Source organism: Cimex lectularius, unplaced genomic scaffold, assembly GCF_000648675.2.
Source record: "Cimex lectularius strain Harlan isolate CLEC.00 unplaced genomic scaffold, Clec_2.1 scaffold158, whole genome shotgun sequence".
Classification (NCBI taxonomy): domain Eukaryota; kingdom Metazoa; phylum Arthropoda; class Insecta; order Hemiptera; family Cimicidae; genus Cimex; species Cimex lectularius.
The window spans coordinates 1066444-1084270 of record NW_019392744.1 but is presented as its reverse complement, the minus strand read 5'-3'; the positions used below and the strand labels follow the sequence as shown (position 1 = coordinate 1084270).

The following is a 17827-nucleotide window of genomic DNA, read 5'->3' as shown; positions in this document are numbered from 1 at the left end:
TTTACCAGGCGCTTTCAAATACGCCGCTATCTCAGATAAATTGCGACCCAATCCGCTTTTTTTTTAAAACAACCAGTCACTTTATGTGTTTATTCAGTTCCAATATGTTCCTCGTGCCAGATACGATTCTCAATTAGCTCAATTACTCCAAAATGCAAATATATGGATCAATTTGGCGCAGCTCTTATTTTTTTTAAAGCCTTTTAACTTTGTTTTCTAATGCACACATTTATTGGTGTGCAGTTCACGTGATAAAACTCCAAAAATTATATTTTATTTGTTAGTAAATTTTGTGACTAAAATTTCTTTTTGGTTGATCTATGAAGTATATGACATTCCGCCATCGGCCTTATGCTGCACATTAATCACATATTACAATTAATTAAGGTTTTTAGTTGAGTTAAAAAAGTCAATGGCACGAACGGGATTCGAACCCACGATCTTCGGCTTGATACGCCGCTGCTCTACCACTTGAGCTATCCTGACCTCGATCCACTCGGACACCAACTTCCCATCTCAACCGCACCTTTTTGAATTTCATTTGTCGTCGAGAATCCAACCCGATTACACGACATTTGAAAAATGGCAAAAAGGAGGGAAAATTCAAAAAGGTGCGGTTGAGATGGGAAATTGGTGTCCGAGTGGATCGAGGTCACGATAGCTCAAGTGGTAGAGCAGCGGCGTATCTAGCCGAAGATCGTGTGTTCGAATCCCGCTCGTGCCATTAACTTTTTTTCATCTCAACTAAAAACCTTAATTAATTGTAATTGATCAAGCGGACCACGAAATTAGTGAATTTAATTAATTACATACTCACAATAATTATTCAGAAATCGTGAGATGCGGTCTGGTGTGTTGTAGTGAATTTATACAATGCAAATTCACTTTTTTCCACATCCTACATGTTTTTTTTTTAATGTAAACAATGTTCGTAGATCCCAGGCCCTGAAGATGATCTCAATAAAGCTCGAAACGTGGCACGATAAAGAAAATGTTTTTCTGAAACCTACATCACACCAGACCGCATCTCACGATTTTTGAATGATCATCGACTAACGGTCACTAACCACCACACACATACAATAATTTAATTATTTACAAATTTATTGCAAAGAAATGACTTATGAACAAATTTAACCCACCACTCAATTTATTTAGCTTATATTTAAATTCATTATCTTTCTATATTAGTTTCAAATAATAAAGCTATTGTCAAAATAAACGATAAATTATGCATTGGTTATTTCCTTTATTTACTTATTGATTAATCCCATTTACACCAAAAATAGCTTTACGCCCTTCAATTCAGCTACTCCTAAAGATCGCTTGCAGTTAATCTTTTTCCTTCGTTGATTTCAGTTGATATTATTCTTTTCTTAAACCTTTTTAATGGCTGAAAGATTGGGGACGAGTTTTGTTTATAGATGAAGTGAGAGTTGTCCGAATTAGTCCCAGTCTTCAGATGGGCGTAATTTCATATGGAGATGCTCAGGAGAAAGGTTACGCCCTATGCTGTCTGGTTCCTCAAGTGGCTTGGTCATTGATGGGCGGTATTTCCTTGAACGCCTGCACGGAATTGGTTGTTGTGCAAGGAAGATCTCTAACTTTACAGATGTACTTACAAGACATAATCGAAGAACATGTAGGGCCATTTGCTGTCCACTTCGGTGAGAGATTCCTGTTAATGCTGGACAGTGTGAAGCCCCATAGAGCTTCTATTGTGGATGACAGCCTGAATGTGTGGCCAGATTTGAACCCAATCAAACAAATTTGGGACCATCTTAGGCGATTAGTATGACAGCGATGCCCAGGTCCTAACACCCTAGAAAAGTTGCAAATGACTATTCTTGATGAATGGGAAAGAATTCCTCTGGATTTTACCAGAAAACTTTTCTAAAGGATGCAAAGATGTTTAACAGGCGTGATTCTTGCCAGGGGTGGAAATGGTCGGTATTAAAGGGGACAAAAAAGCTTTTTTATTCAAATTTTTTTTTATAAAATTGGATAATTAAAATTTTCTTTTTAAACGTCTTATTTTTACAACCAAACGTATTTTTGGTATACAAAATATAAATAAACTTAAATATATTAAAATTTAAGGGTGGTGGGTTAATTCTGTCCATCAGTGTATATAATATATTTAAAATTATAAATTATTTGCAAATAAATATACACAGTATATGCAACATTTATATCTGAGGGAACATGAGGCTCTGACATAAAGTACTCAGGTGGGCAGGTCAAATGTTGGGTTCCCTGTTCGGTTTTTTAATCGAGAACCTTAGTACCATCTTTATGTCAGAGCTCATGCCTACTCGCTCCTTTTAAGGAACCAAAGCATGGCACTCTTCGAACAAATGTGACACACTGAACAGCCTTTCTCTACAAACGGTTTTGACCAACAGGTGTCCATATGTCAGACAGGTATGGCCGATCCTGAATTGGGTTAACACGATCCTTCCCATATGTTTCAGACTCTTGGGGAGAGGGATTTGTTCAGTCGTGCTTTTATCTAGTTGAACTAGGATCTGTTGAATGGTGATCCTACAGATTGTGCAATGCTCCCTTCTCTGAACTTGGTTCAAATTATGAACTAGGTTTCAGGGCAACTCGCTTAAACTTTGATCCCTCAAAAACAAACCACCTGTCATTGTGACAGTTTTTTCTCAAATATCAGTTTTCCAACCGCTGCAACTCTTAATGAAGCTGTATTGATGACATTCATTTTACAGGAGCTGACCCTCACCTGAGAGATTGGAGCGGAAAGAAAGCAAGACAATATCAGACAAACAAGGGCATGTCGGTATCAGCAGACACTTTCAGAAGTGAGTACAAACAGCCGAGAGCCAAAAGGGCAAGGGCTGCCTCGTTTTTTCAGCACGGATCCTGGAGTCCTGGATCAACTACCAGGCGCAAAAAGAGGAACCATTCTTTCTTGGTCGCTTCTTATTTTCAAACACAATAACTTCAAAAGAGAAATAATTAGTCACATATTTAGCTATGCACCCCTGCATGAAATAAGTTTTGCATGAGTTAGTAATATATATATATTTTTTTTAAGAAAGGAAAAATATGCATTTTTGTAAATTTGCTTTAGTCATAGTTGTGCTTTATTTTTTGTTAAATTTTCTCTTTATTGCTATACTTATTATTTATAATCATGTTTACAATTTATTTGTAAAAATCAATTGTCACATTTCTAAGTTTATTGATATTTTAAGGCATGTTATTAGCATTTTATGATACACATATTTATAAACGATTATTTTCTAGGAACTCGCATTGAGTTCGTAAAAGGGCAAGTATTATTTTCTTTCCCCCACTTGAATTCACATTGAAATAATTTATTAATGAGTGTTTAAAATTTAATGTAAAAATTGTAAATATTTACATGCATGCTTTAGTTGAAAATAAATCATTTCGTTTAGTACTGGTTTACTTTTTAACACCCTTGTGGAAACTAGTTTAGTTAACTAGTCACAAATTTACTACTTTGCATGGATTCTTCTTTAAGGTAAAATTAGCTGCATGTCATTTTTACCGTGCATGCAGGTTGGATAATTTTTGTTTATTTGTAATCGCACATAAACCGATTTGTTTTTGTACAATTTTGACATTAATTCAAGTAATTTTCATTTTCAGAAATAAAAGCGAGGAAAAAACAAGCAGGTAATTGATCATCTCGTATTTACTCATCAAATTCATGTTGATACTTTTTTTAAATACATTAGAACACTTTTCATAATTACGTCATCTCACCAATTTGGCTTCTTTCCCCATCGTCCCATCATTTAGCAAGGTTTCAGAGTCGTTGAAACCAACAAGAACTGCTTGGGTGCTTTCCTGAAGTTTTGATAGTCTGGCACCCAGGAATTTTTTATAAATTTAAACACTTCCTACCCACCTCTTATTATAATATTCTGCAATCTTATTTAACTGACTGATGCAGGTGCAGCAACGAGTACTTAGATTTCAGACCTATACAGACAGTGTCCCACAAGGGAGCATTCTTGGTCCCATTCTGTTTACCATTTATACTGCTAACTCTCCTACATATACCAACACCACCATTTATGCAGATAATAACAAAATTCTTTCTTCTAACACGAATTCTACCCAAGCAACCTCCAACAACTTCTTGAGTTTATCAAAGACAATTTGATGACAAATGTACCCAGGAGCTAACCACCACCCAAGCCAATTATTTACTGATGTGGAATCCTCACACAAGACTTAAGAATTAACAGACGACTGGACACCTAGAAACTTGTAAGACTGAAATATGTTTTGACCATCAAAACTCAACTAACTCTATTCAAAACATTACTGTGGCCATTTTGAACAAATGTAGCAGAACTGTGGGGCTCAACTAAGTCATCCAATATCCATTCCTCTAATATTTCAAAACATCCTCAGATTGAACTACTCACTAAGTCACAGTGACCTGAATATTCTTTGAATCGTTGAATTGATCCATTCATAATTCAATTATTCTAACCTTTGGATCCATCCTTAACTTACGCTAAAACCCTTTCTGTTCTTTCCCATCGAAATAATTAGGTTATATTGAGGTTAGTGATGTAATATGAATCTTTGGCTATTTTTTCCAAGAACTAGTGACTCCATTATTCCTAAGGTCACATCATCTCAAAGAGTCAACTATGGCTTTGAGACTTCATGACTGTCACGTTGATGTCCAGGTAGGACACACAGGTTTCTTAACATGTGTATTCTGGCTACAGTATCTTTGACAAGGTGAAAATAGCATCTTCATCCAACTGACGTAAGAAGGGTACAGTGGGTTTCCATCAAACCACTCAATATTTAACGTATTCAATCATTGAAATAAAAACTTTTCAAAAGAATTGTAAAGCTTCATATATCACTAACCTCACTATCCACAATGACCTGAACACTCTTTAAGCAAACTAACTGATCCATTCATCATTCAATTCATTCTAACCTTGCTGTTCAAGTCCTGTCTACAATACCCTATTCTGAAAAATCTTCAAATGACAACATTGCTTTATCTGTCGCATTGATGTACATCATTGACTGGTTTCTCCCAACACTGAAGACGGAATTGATCCTACCCCACCTCAGTTCCATACCAAGCTCTCACCCTAACCCTATTGCCAAAGCCTATCTACACTTTTCCATTCAAAGAACCTACCACATCTCCTTTTATGGCAATGGCTTTGTCGTGGCAGCTCAAGTGGTTAGAGCAGCAGCGTGTTGAGCCGAAGGTTGTGGGTTCAAATCCCGCTCGTGACACCAACTTTTACATCGCAACCAAGACCTTAGATAAAAAGAATAATTAATTAAAATTAATATGGTCAATAATGACCACTAAACATTATGGGTTGACAATAAGCTGTAACATAATACTTAAAAAATAAGAATTCAATATTTTTCTTCAAAAATTTGGTTAACTTTTATTATGCACCTTTAATTTGGCTGTTACTGATTGTTTTTGGTTTTAAATGAAAATAATCCTGAACAACCCAATTACAGGTTCATCATGAAATCTCACAGTATTATTATGCAGCTGCACGTCAATTTCCATTCATCTCACCGTGCTTATTTTCACTGGTTTTCTTCAGAGTTGGCGAAATTCTGAAATGCGACGAGAATAAGCATACCTTGATGGTCGGAGATGTCTAAATAGTGCCACAAAAATTCACTTGTTGTTTTTTCTTTTATAGAGAAAGATCTTGGATTTTTGAGAATTGGCTCGCTGAACGTCAGAGTCAAACGGACAACTGAAGCGTTCAGCAATTTTCTAGGCGTCGGCAACACAGATAAGCTTCACAAGAATTGGGGTTCTGCTGACAATCTCCACCAGGTGAAAAAAATGCCACATTTTACAAATTTATATATATTAATAAAATTTTTAAAAAATTATAAATAGCGTTGAAATTACCTTGGTCGAATTTTTGATCAACTTCAGAACACAGTTTCAGAAATGTGGAGTAGAAGCATCATCTTCCAAATGGTGGTAGTGTGTTGGAGGTGGTATGTGATTAACGCCAGTGGTACTGCTTAGTTCACTTGTTTTTGGAATGTGTAGATAAGCACCAAAATTTCCAAGATATTTTGAATTTCAGTCGTTCAATTTCTCTGTTTCCTTAATTTTCATCAATTAAGCATTCAAGAATAAGCACTATTGAGTTTTCAAATCATAATTTTTAGCATGACTGCATGTAGGTTATTATTATAAATAATTATTTATAATTATATAAGTCCTTGTGCATAAAAACCTTATTTATTTCTTTAGTAAACTACATTATATTAGTGCTTATTTGCCTTATTTTAAATTTACATTGACAATTTCTTTTATACAGCTGTACTCTTTAATTATTTTTACAATTAACTCCCTAACTTGCAATAAGCAAGATAATATTGGAACAAAAGACAAATATAATAATTGTGCAAGGCTGCATTAAATTTTTCTTTATATTATCTTTTTATTCAGCAGCTCGATAGATTTCAAACTATCACAGTGTCAATACTTACTCATACTTACACATTATTTTCTTCCCATTGACACAGAAATTAATCGCATAGAGGGAGAAAATCAATGTCTTGCCTTGACTCGCTTATATCCCTGATGTTGCGCTACCTTTTCCTGTAATGACACATTTCTTTTAAAAGGGCGGCAATTTGAAACTGTGAGGATGTGAATAAATGCTGAAGTCAACAAAAAAAGTAGTATTGTCAGTAAATGCAAATGCTGATTCTAAGATGGTTAAATTTTTAGGGAAAAAAGCCCAAATCGAGTTCCCATATTTTCTCCATTTCAAGTAAAATCATTGAATCGTATATATATTTTACCTATATAATCCTTAAATCTAACTCAATCTAATGAGAAAGTGTACTTAAAGATGGAGCTGGAAAAATATGTTGAGAAGAAACAACTCAAGCACTGGACAAAAGCACCAGGTTTGAGGCAGGTTTAAAAGATTTATAAATCTCTCTAGAAAGGAAAACGAAGGAAGTCCTCTTTATCAACAATATGGAGGAATATAGCTTCTATACTGGCCTACCATGTGAAGAAAATGGCCAAGTTGAGATAGGGATTCACACTATCAATAAGTACATTAGACAAAAGACAGGATAAAAGTGAGGAAATAATAGAAATCACTAACAATCCAAGAACCTTCTGGCGAGTTTCAGAAGGAAAGAAGCAACAGAATGCAACAAAAGAAGCAGGAAAAACCTTCGAACCTTAACAGATTACTGCCGATTGAATAGGCATTCAAAGAAGATTGATATAATCCAACATGGTCTAGATTCTGCAAGAAAATAGAAAAAACACTGATGCATCTATTTACTGTGGAACTACACTTGCCTGCAAGGAGGAAGTGCTTTGGAATGTACAATATAACCATAGAAGAAATTCAACTACTGAAACCAGGCCTTCTAATAAAATATCTTTTTGAACTAGGATTCAACGGTACAGAACGGGAGATAATAGAAATCATAGCTCTCAATGGACTTAGTATATTACACAACCTGAATATTACATAAAGTCATTACATGAAGGTGAAAAACTAACCTGTATACAGAATAGCCAATGATGACAGTGCTTAGGCACTTACCTTTGCGGAAAAAAGTGCATTCGTAATGACCATAATAATAGGAGTTCCACATAGATTTGTAGGTTGCAGTAGAGTGGTCGTTATTCGACCATGCCATAAAAAAACCTAACCCTACCAAACCTAACCTTTTCTAACCTAACTTAACCTATCGCTCTCGAGCTCTCCTCAGCAACATGGAATTGATGACACTTAATTTTCTTGTAAAAAGAATTTTTGTATCCAGCACATATTCATGTTAAAATTTAACAAAGGTTTTGACTAGTAAAATTTATGTACTTTTGTGAAACCTTTACACTCTTTCTCTAATGTACTAGTGTACATGCACGTACATGCGTGTATGCTTATAGACATTTTTTTAAATTTGACTGAATCATTTACTCATTACATATTTGCAGGCTGAACAAAAGAAAATGCCACCGCCTAAATTTGGCCCGATCAAAAAGCGCAAATCGAAGAGGGCGCAGGACTTCAGCTCCAAGACGCATCTTGCTGATAGGACACACGAACGAGGCGCCTCTGCACAGGACTCAGACTCGGATACAGCTGCTGGTTTTGGCTCTGCGTGGCAGTCGACAGTCTAATGTTTTGTTCATTTATTCCGCACTCATTTCAAATATGGGAAAGGGTTTGGGAATAGGAATAGTCTTGTTTCTATTGAAACGTTTATTTTTGTATCAGATCTGAGGTATTTATGCTTATAAAATTTTATTATTTTACAGAATCCATCACACTTATGAGTCTCAAACATCAGTATTTTAATTTGTAGTCATCATATTAAAAAATATATGTTTATTTATGCCAATGCATTATTTTTTAAGCAGATAACATTACTTAAAATAGCACATCACTCTGTATGTAATATATAGTTTTATTTTTTGGAATATTATTCAATAAAGGCCAGTAAAATTGTTTTTAAATTATTATTGAAAACAGTATTTATTTAAGCATTATTTGTATAAATTTTATTATTATTAGATAATTACACGATATTGTATGCTCAAAACATTTTCCTTTGTTACAAATATATTTTTTAATGGTTAAGTACTTAAATAAGTATGATATTTATTAACTGATATTATTAAAACTTGTATGGTTACGATGTTTCAAAAAATACACCCGATATTATTGAAAAATCTTTCAAAGTAAACAAATAAATAATTGCTACGCAATAGATTTTTTTTTACACCATATAACTGGGTTTTCACTACCTGTTTATAAATTACATTATTAGATATTTTAGCTGTTAAAGCTGAGTTTCAGGTAAATGATTGTATGATAGGAACGGATGTCTATGCATTCAATCTCAATATAAACAAAAGAAAGCTCAGGGGTCATTGGTGGCTCCAACGGTTCAGATTGAAGGTTGGATTGAATGTATTTATTAGCAAGAATGTATAGTGTGAGATGGTGGAATATTGAATACCCCATCGACACTCAATTATATTAGTTTTATAACAAGAGTGAAGATTGATAAAGAATATCAAGATACTCCTATGCCCTACTTGAGTAAACGGCACATAAATAGGAAACAACATTTAAGAATGAGAGTATGTTTGTAACTAGTTTTACAAACTACATGTTTGAGATTGATGGAACAGGTCTAGAAGCAGTCGTAAAGTGAGAGGATGCAAATACTGTAAGCTCACAACGAGATTGATGGAAACAGTTCTAGAAGCAGTCATAATAGCCAGAGGAGGTGAATATTGTAAGCTCATTAAGAGATTGGTGGAAGCAGGTAACCTGTCATCAAAACCTGAGGATGCAAATACTGTAAGTTTACATTGAGATTGGTGGAAACAGGTCTAGAAGCAGTCATAATAGCCAGAGGAGGTCAATATTGTAAGCTCACTAAGAGATTGGTAAAAGCAGGTAACCTGTCATCAAAACCAGAGGATGCAAATACTGTAAGTTTACATTGAGATTGGTGGAAACAGGTCTAGAAGCAGTCATAATAGCCTGAGGAATTCAATATTATAAGCTCACTGAGAGATTGTTGAAAACAGGTCTAGAAGCAGTCATAAAGCCAGATGATGCAAATACTGTAAGTTTACAATGAGATTGGTAGAAACGAGTCTAGAAGCAGCCATAATAGCCAGAGGAGGTCAATATTGTAAGCTCACTAAGAGATTGGTAAAAGCAGGTAACTTGTCATCAAAACCAGAGGATGCAAATACTGTAAGTTTACAAAGAGATTGGTAGAAACAGGTCTAGAAGCAGACGTAAAGCCAGAGGAGGCAAATACTGTAAGCTCACTAAGAGATTGGTGAAAGCAGGTAACCTGTCATCAAAACCAGAGGATGCAAATACTGTAAGTTTACATTGAGATTGGAGGAAACAGGTCTAGAAGCAGTCATAATAGTCAGAAGAGGTCAATATTGTAAGCTCACTAAGAGATTGGTGAAAGCAGGTAACCTGTCATCAAAGATTGTTGGAAACATTCTAGTAGCAATCATAAAGCCAGAGAGGCAAATACTGGAAGTTATTAACAATGAGACTGATGGAAAGGATGTTTTGAAAATAGTATCTCCTAGAAAAAGCAAAATGGCTTCAGACCAATTTGTACTACTGGGTGTATCTAATCGACTTTATCTTTTGAATAGTGAACGGTGATCGATTTTGTGCCCTGACTCTCATTCAATAACATGTGCGGTCGTAATTTAAATTGGAATTGCACAATATTGAAAAAAGAGGATTTCAGAGATGCATAAGTTTAAAAGCCGATTTGTTGAGTCGGGTCACGCTCGAGTCGCGGTTTGTTCGATACAAGGAAATACGTTTGACATCAATAATACACGGTGACTGGCGGAGTCAGCCGATGAGGACGGGCTCCACTTCTTAGCAACGCGAGCGTTTATTTTTCCCCGTCAGGAATGGGCGAGTCAGACATTGCCAGTCAGGTAACATGTTATTTTTGACATACTTCGCACACGTTTGCTGTCAGATTCAGACTAGACGTTATGGCCAAAGCTGAGCTTTATCGCCATTCTAGGAAAAATCGAATCATGGTCGATCAGACTGTTCCCAACTGAAAACAAATCCTCTATCCTCTTTATCCTCCACTCTTAGACTTGTTAAAAGTTATACTCTTTAAAACAATATATACACGCTAATATTTTTTATAGATATAATGTAGTGCCAATGCTCAGTAGTTCGATGTGTTAAGGGTGCCATGCCGTAGCCCATCTCTGTGCGACTTCTCAATTTCTGCAATTTTCATCATTTATTTGATTTCTCGACCAATTGCTTTATTACAACCTGATTACACCGCCCCAATATAAAAGCTTGCAAAACATAGCATAACCTAAAACCAAACATAACACTTAAAGAAACAAACAACGTTAATTAACAAAATTAAAGACAAAAAATTGCACCAAACAAATATCGTTTAAATTGCAAACCAATTAAGAAGGGGCTAGTAGACATCTTCAGCCTACTGCGAGTGAGAGGGATTAAAAATTTGTAGAGAACGATTATCGCCTACCCTTGGATCAAAAAAAGATCCAGAGAACTTATTTCAATATTGGCCAGCGGTGAATGCTTACGGCTTAATATAATCTGTCCTTTCGCTAATCAACTTCTCTTATTTTTCCTAATGAATGTATTTATTAGCGAGAATGTTGAATGAACACGTCTGGGCGAGAATAGGCCGTTCGACGGTGTATGCCAGTACATCTTGCCTATTTAGGTGTGTACGATATGAATGAGAAGTGGCCATTGGATCATTGTTGAAACCGTGGTTAGTGTCGAGTAAGAAGAGTGGTGCCACGGACACCTATGACGTGTGGGCTGTCAAGTGAGCAAGCGCTGCTGAGGGAGCGTGTGGCTTGTGACTTCTGTTGGCTGATTGCTTCATTAATCGACGACTAATCTGATTCAAGCAAGTTGTCTTAATAGGGCACTGCATTCTCATTGGCTTTTATTTGATAGGCGGAGTAAAGTCAAAGTAGTGATGTCAGGAAGGATTGATGAACACCTAAGTGTGCTGCAGGTTATCACCATAAAGGTTTGTACTCTGCGCAGTTATTAATCAAAAGAGCCATACCAGATTCATCATTCAAATTTAACTACCCTTTGTGTACAGTGCCAGTAATGTTGTTTCCAACATAATCATTAAATGCTAACCTTTTATAGATGATTAAACTTAGAAATCGAACATCTATGACGTCAGGATGCCACTGATCGTCAAGGTTATGTATGGATGACATGATTTCTGATCATTTTTACTTAATTTTGTTCATGGATTGCTACAAATTCAACCGAAATTGACGGGTCGTTGTTACAAGTGCTGGAGACAGGTAGGTCTGTAGTAGTAAATTCTCCAAGCATCTTTAAGGAAAAGAGAAAAGGCTCGTTGCAAAACTGTGATGGTTTGAAATAATGTACCTGACTATAGGTGAGTTTTATGTTATAGGTGATAAATGGCAAAACGGAAAGAAGAAGTTGTATATCTATGTGTGCACCACCAACGGAAGTCCTTCGGCTTTCCTTTTTCTCTCAGGTTTTTTCTTCGACAAAAGTGCTGCTCCCGTGATTATAGATGTGAAGCAAGCCTTCGATCGGGTATGGCACTAGGGGGCAGCTTTAAAATAGTTCTTTTACCTCTATCTGATTCTAAAATCCTACTTACCCAAAGTTTCAAGTAATCAGTGGCAACTCTCTATCAAGCGGATGCAGGGGCATCCCAAGGAATTGTTTTTGGACCCATCCTTTACATAGTATAACCGCAGACATTCCTACCCTTTTTCAAGCTTTCCTTAACTGGTGTACGGCCATCCAGTCGTTTCGTTAAAAACTTACCAAATTTTCTTGTTTATTTTTTATTTTTTAGTAAATTTTTACTAAAATATACAGCCCTAAATGTTTGAGACGTGTAAGAGACAATTGAAAATTGACTTCAATTATTGATATAAAGGTGGGAAAAAAAGAAAGAAGTGCGTACGAGTTCGCAGATTTTTTCGAACTGGGATTTAACATAGTTTTGAAAGTTTATATTCACACACATCTTAAACATCTGTCGAAGATCTGCCATGAAACACGATTCCGGGATTGCTAATTCTCGTGAATGAAGATTTAGCCAGTTGACATGCTTCTTAAGCGATGTTCCAACTGGTAAAGTCTTAACGCACCGACGGAGTTTCAAGTTGAATCCTCTGAATTCAATATAATTACAGGTTCTAACTGGATTGTGGTCTCGGTTTATAATTCGGCATCCTGTGGGCTCAAAAACCCTATTAAATAATCTACAAGCACAGCATCAAATATTCCTGTTTTATTTGAATAAACAGTTAAGAAATTGAAAAATGTCCTGAATTTTTACATTAGCAGAATTAATTACAAACCTATCTATTGGGTTGTCCGGAAAATAATGCAGGATTTTGGTATTAAACAAAAAAAAAGAAACTAGTTACTTTAAAGCAATGTTCTTTAATCAAAATAATTTCCCATACTCTCAATACATTTCTCCCAACGTGTTGGTAACTTATTAATTCCGTCTGAGTAGAATTCAGAATTTTTAGAATTGATAAAGTCAATAAATGCATTTTCCAGTTCCGTTTGATTTTTGAATATTATGTGTTGTAAGTAGTGGTCCAGGTGTCTAAAAAAATGGTAGTCAGTAGGCGAGAGGTCCGGAGAGTAGGGTGGGTGAGGCAAAGTTTCATAGCCAAGCTCCAATAATTTTTGTGACGTTACACGTGACACATGTGGTCGAGCGTTGTCATGCAACAAAATGGGCCCTTTCCGATTGACCAAAGAGGGCTTCATTACTGCCAATTTCTGATGCATGGTATTAATTTGGTTACAGTATGATTCAGCATTGATGGTTTCGCCAGGATTTAAGAAGCTGTAGTGTATTAAACCAAATGAAGCCCACCATACCGTAACCATTACCTTTTTTTGATGAGTTGGGGGCTTTGGAGCTTCTCCTTTGTCGAGCCACTGTCCAGAACGTCTAGTGTTATCGTAGAGAATCCACTTTTCGTCACATGTAACAATTCTGGCCAGAAATGGGTCATTTTTGTTTCGACAAAGAAGTGATGCACAAACATCAAAGCGCTGATTTTTTGGCGATCGTTTAATGAGTGTGGAACCCAATTTTCGAGTTTTTTCACTTTTCCAATCGCCTTGAGGTGGTCAGCGACGGTCGTTTTACTGACTTTGAGTTGCTCTGCAAGTTCTCGAACAGTTGTTTTGGGGTTTTCTTCCACCACTGATCGCAGAACATCATCATTAAGAGAGGAAGGCCTTCCACGACCTTCTTCATCTTCAAGGCTGAAATCTCCCTCCCGAAATTTTTTAAACCACCTTTGCACAGTGCACTCATTAACACAACCCTCGCCCCAGACTTGGTTAATGTTTCTAGCCGTTTGGGCTCCGCTTCGGCCGAGTTTAAACTCGTAAAAGAAAATCGTACGAAATTCTCGCTTTGACATTATAAGGATGACTGAATTATTTCCAAGTAGCGGAATGCTACAGAGGTAAACAAACAATATCATTTGGAAGAGGATTAATAAGTGTTGACATTCATACAAATGAGTAATCCTGTAAACGTAAACAGAATATTTTATATAGATTTTTTTTAATGAAAACTTAAAATCCTGCATTATTTTCCGGACAACCCGATACAAACAACCAGAAACTGTTCATATCTAAAATGTAAATTTGATTGATATAGTTACTGGTATGACCGCCATTTTATTTTAGAATGTCATACAATTTGGCCTGAAGAATTGGAAGATGGCTTTCGTTTAAAGATCTTCAATCACAGCAAGTTGCTGTTAGATAACTCTCATTGACACGTCGCGAGGCCAGTGACGCTTCGATCGGATAGGATATCTGGAAGGGTGCGAGATGAAAGAATTGAGAGGGCTGCGACAGGTTAATGTGAAACGTCTTGTAGCTCTTTTTGGCTACATCATGGACATATTGGGCATTAATTGGGAGCGAACATTGGATATGTAGAAAGGAGGATTGACGATGTTTTGGATAGGATATGTTAGGGTTGGAGTTCGATGGTGGACGTCCAAAAGCTTCACAGAATAGTGATGTATAAGAGACGTTTGTTTTGTAGGCTGTCTTTTTAAAAGAAGCGTCTGGTGAGTTTGCCTTTTTTTTTTTGTAAGTCTATAGCCCAAAATGGATACTATTGTAGTAGATGAGAACAGTAGTTATCTTGCTTAGGGCGAAAGAGATATTTTAACGTTTTTGTGCGTTTATTTTTATTTTCTACCTTTTGAACCTGTGTTCAAAGGATGTGACATGAGTTCGCAGGTTTTTTGTTGACTTGATACAAACTTTATGAAAGCAAAGGATGACACTATTCGCGTAGGTGGTAAGAAAAGTTTCAGAAAGGGTAAGAGTGTTTGGAGGTATATAGTGCGAAGAGAATGAGTCCTAAGATACTTCCTTGGGATGCCCTGCATCTGCGCGTGTCTGTAGGTTTTTAAGATCAGGTAAAGGTAAACGTCAAGACTCATAAATTTTCCAAAGTAGCCCGATCGAAGGGCAGCTTGAGATAAAGGAATAGCAAACGTCAAGAGCGTTAACGTTAACTCTCACCGTCCTAAAAATCTACTGCGCAAAGACCTGTCGTCTCAAGCGAACCATTTGAGAACAACCCAGATCGAAATTGGTGAAATTTCTAGCAATCCATTAACTAAACGAATAGGCCAAATTGATCAGAAATCATCAGAAAGTATCAAAGGCAAACGTTGACGATCAATGACATCGTTTTCTAGGTCTATCTATAAAAGACTAACATTTTTTGATTATCTGAAATTTTAGAAAACATCTTACTATCGCTGACCACCGTTTTGTGTCTCCACGGTAGTTTAATCGTTGTATCATACAGTTGATTTCTAATTCTGAATTTAAAAAAACATGTAGATACTATGAATGACGATTCTGGTATGGCTCTTTTGATAACCAAGCAGGAAACATAGTTTCGTAATGATGACGATCAATAGCGTGCTGATATCCAAAATGTTTTCTTTGTCAAATCATCGATAAGGGACTAACAATGTGTAATGACCTGAAGTTCTAGGACACTTTTGATTATCAACTAAGCAGTGTAGTAATAACCTTTCTGGTGACGCCTGTAGCGTTCTTAACTTTCCACTAGCCGCACTGCTGGCAGTCCCGCCTACTTAGACATTATTTCCGCCTTCCAAACAACAGCCAAGGAAAATGCAGTAAGCAGGGGTACCGATCATTAATGGAACAGTCAGCTAACAGGAGCCACAAACAACAGGGTCATTTTCGACAGTACTCATCACTAGGTAGCCAACTTGGTTTAACTGCCCGAGGCTCTACATCTCTAACATAACACTAACAGCGATTTCTACGACCATGATAGCCATTACTTCCTTCTTGTAAACAACATCCAATAAGAATGCAGCGTCCGTCTATTTAAGTAGGGCTCATATATCATAAAAAACCAGACATATATCATAATCACTAATAAACTACAGGCTTCTATAACCATCTGGCTCATCGACACCTCATTGGCTTCCTCTGCACACAGCCAAAGGTCTACGACGATAAGCCTCAACCTCAAGACCACTATAGTCCCCGGTCACTAACCTTTTAAAAAAGAAGCCCTAAGAATAATAGCAAAATCTCTCCAGTTATCAGGTTGGCCACTTTTCAAAATGGCTTCGTGGTGCCAGCAGTTCAAGATGTGCTAAGAGCTTCACACATGCGATTCCCAAAGGTTAAGCAATCTTCTCAACAAGTTGATGTCCAGAAAGGATTGGCAGAAAGGATTATATGAAAAATATTTCTTCATAGGGGCTGGGACTGGTAAGAAAAGAACATAAAAGACCTAAATTAAGGCAAAATACCTAATCGCTTCAATATCCATTCAACGTCCATCAGATAGGTCGGTGTGCTACCAGAGATTGTTGTATTAACTGCTGGAAATCAACAACAAAAAGTTAATAACCTAAACTATATTACAATTAAATTCACTAATTTTGTGGTCCGCTTGACCAATTAATACATTACAATTAATCAAGGTTTTTAGTTGAGATAAAAAGTCAATGGCACGAGCGGGATTCGAACCCACGATCTTCGGCTAGACACGCTGCTGCTCTACCACTTGAGCTATCGTGGCCTCGATCCACTCGGACATCAACTTCCCATCTCAACCGCACCTTTTGAATTTTCCCTCCTTTTTGCCATTTTTCAAATTTGAGGAGGGAAAATTCAAAAGGTGCGGTTGAGATGGGAAGTTGATGTCCGAGTGGATAGAGGTCACGATAGCTCAAGTGGTAGAGCAGCGGCGTATCTAGCCGAAGATCGTGGGTTCGAATCCCGCTAGTGCCACTGACTTTTTTATCTCAACTAAAAACCTTGATTAATTGTAATATATTACAATCATTGATACGTTCTCTTTATATGTATATTCGCTATCATAAATCCATGACGGGTTTAATGAAAAATAACGAAAATGGTTAACTAGTTTTCGACAATGAGAAATGTACATTAAAATAAGATCGTACAGCATACACGGCCTAAATTAGCATCATCTTTTCTCGATTTTGACGGGACTGCACCCATTTCGGGCAAACTTCTCCAAGGGATGGAAGTTGCGTGATATTTGCCGCCGGTTCGCACGATAACACGACAGACACGAACCGAACGGATTTTTATCTCAAATCATCCTTTTCATATTCAACTATAAGAGTGTAACACAAGGCTGGGGTTTTTACGATAGTGACTGAAACTTCTTGTAAAAATAACCTGGATCACTGATGATTTTTTGTTTTTTTCTGTCGTCCGAACTCATCATTGTGGCATTGATTTAATCCCTGTGCAAACCCACAAAAGGGGTTTTTCAGGCTTGAATGTTTGGTTAAAAGTTGAATTAACCAGAACAGGATGTATCTTCTCAAATCGTGTTAAAAAGCGTTCTGAATTTATTACAGGTCATCAGGAAGTCATCTCCTTGTATGAACAGGGTCCTCTCCTTTTCTTCTCATAGTGACCAATGCTTCATTCATTGGCCAAAGTAGAGCCAAGACAAAGCCCACTTATTTTCGGTGTTAAGCTTGTTCTAGTGCGTTTTAATCTCATATGACAAATTGTTTGAAATACGAAAACTGGCTATGACCTCAGGTTCGAAGTAGACAGAAAACCAACGGCAGCGATCATCATACGAGCTTGCTCATACTACCCACACAAACACGAAATGGTAGCACTCGTACACATGACGGACAAATTAAAAA

The 17827-nt window shown here is 36.7% G+C and overlaps 1 protein-coding gene across 1 annotated transcript in view; it reads left to right on the top strand.

Annotated features, from left to right (window-relative positions):
• The window catches only part of LOC112126984, a 36160-nt gene extending 27632 nt beyond the window's left edge, over positions 1-8528 (top strand). Inside the window, exons 4-7 of the mRNA XM_024227134.1 lie at positions 2733-2825; positions 3643-3669; positions 5706-5845; positions 7997-8528. Of these exons, the coding sequence (XP_024082902.1) occupies positions 2733-2825; positions 3643-3669; positions 5706-5845; positions 7997-8182 (446 nt within the window). The 3' untranslated portion in view covers positions 8183-8528. The remainder of the gene's footprint in view (positions 1-2732; positions 2826-3642; positions 3670-5705; positions 5846-7996) is intronic.
• The last annotated feature ends 9299 nt before the right edge of the window (positions 8529-17827 follow it).